A 415-nucleotide genomic window follows, 5' to 3' on the forward strand; every position below is an offset into this window, starting at 1 on the left:
ATTGTCGTACCTGGCAGGGAGGTGGAGGGGGGAGGGAGGGGAGGGGAGGGGAGGCAGATGGAGGGTGAACGGAAAGGGGCAGGCGGCCATGAGAGGGAGGAGAGGGGAGGAGAGGGGCGCGGCAGGTGTAGGCGGCAGGCAGGCCAGGCGGCGCCCGGCAGGCTCCCCCCGGCCCGGCGAGCGCCCCTTCCCTCCTCCCTCCCTCCCCACACACACAGCCGCCCCCCGCACACACACACTAATACCCCACACACACAACCAACCCCCCCACACAAACAACCAACCCCACCCCCCAAGGCCCTCCCCCGCCCGCCCGCCTCACCAGTTGAGGTACTCCTTCAAGTCCTCATACATGTGCGGCGCCCGCGGGTGCCACAGGCCGACGTCGGGGAAGAGCTCCGGCTCGGCGGGGGCA

General features: G+C 70.8%; 1 protein-coding gene across 1 annotated transcript in view; it reads right to left on the minus strand.

Moving 5' to 3' along the window:
* Positions 1-318: 318 nt before the first annotated feature.
* The window catches only part of CHLNCDRAFT_143922 (hypothetical protein), a gene marked incomplete at both ends in the record, with an annotated part of 2,787 nt that continues 2,690 nt past the window's right edge, over positions 319-415 (minus strand). Inside the window, one exon of the mRNA XM_005849348.1 lies at positions 319-396. Coding sequence (XP_005849410.1) covers positions 319-396 — 78 coding nt within the window. The remainder of the gene's footprint in view (positions 397-415) is intronic.

The sequence above is a fragment of the Chlorella variabilis genome, assembly GCF_000147415.1.
Source record: "Chlorella variabilis unplaced genomic scaffold CHLNCscaffold_6, whole genome shotgun sequence".
In the NCBI taxonomy this organism is placed as follows: domain Eukaryota; kingdom Viridiplantae; phylum Chlorophyta; class Trebouxiophyceae; order Chlorellales; family Chlorellaceae; genus Chlorella; species Chlorella variabilis.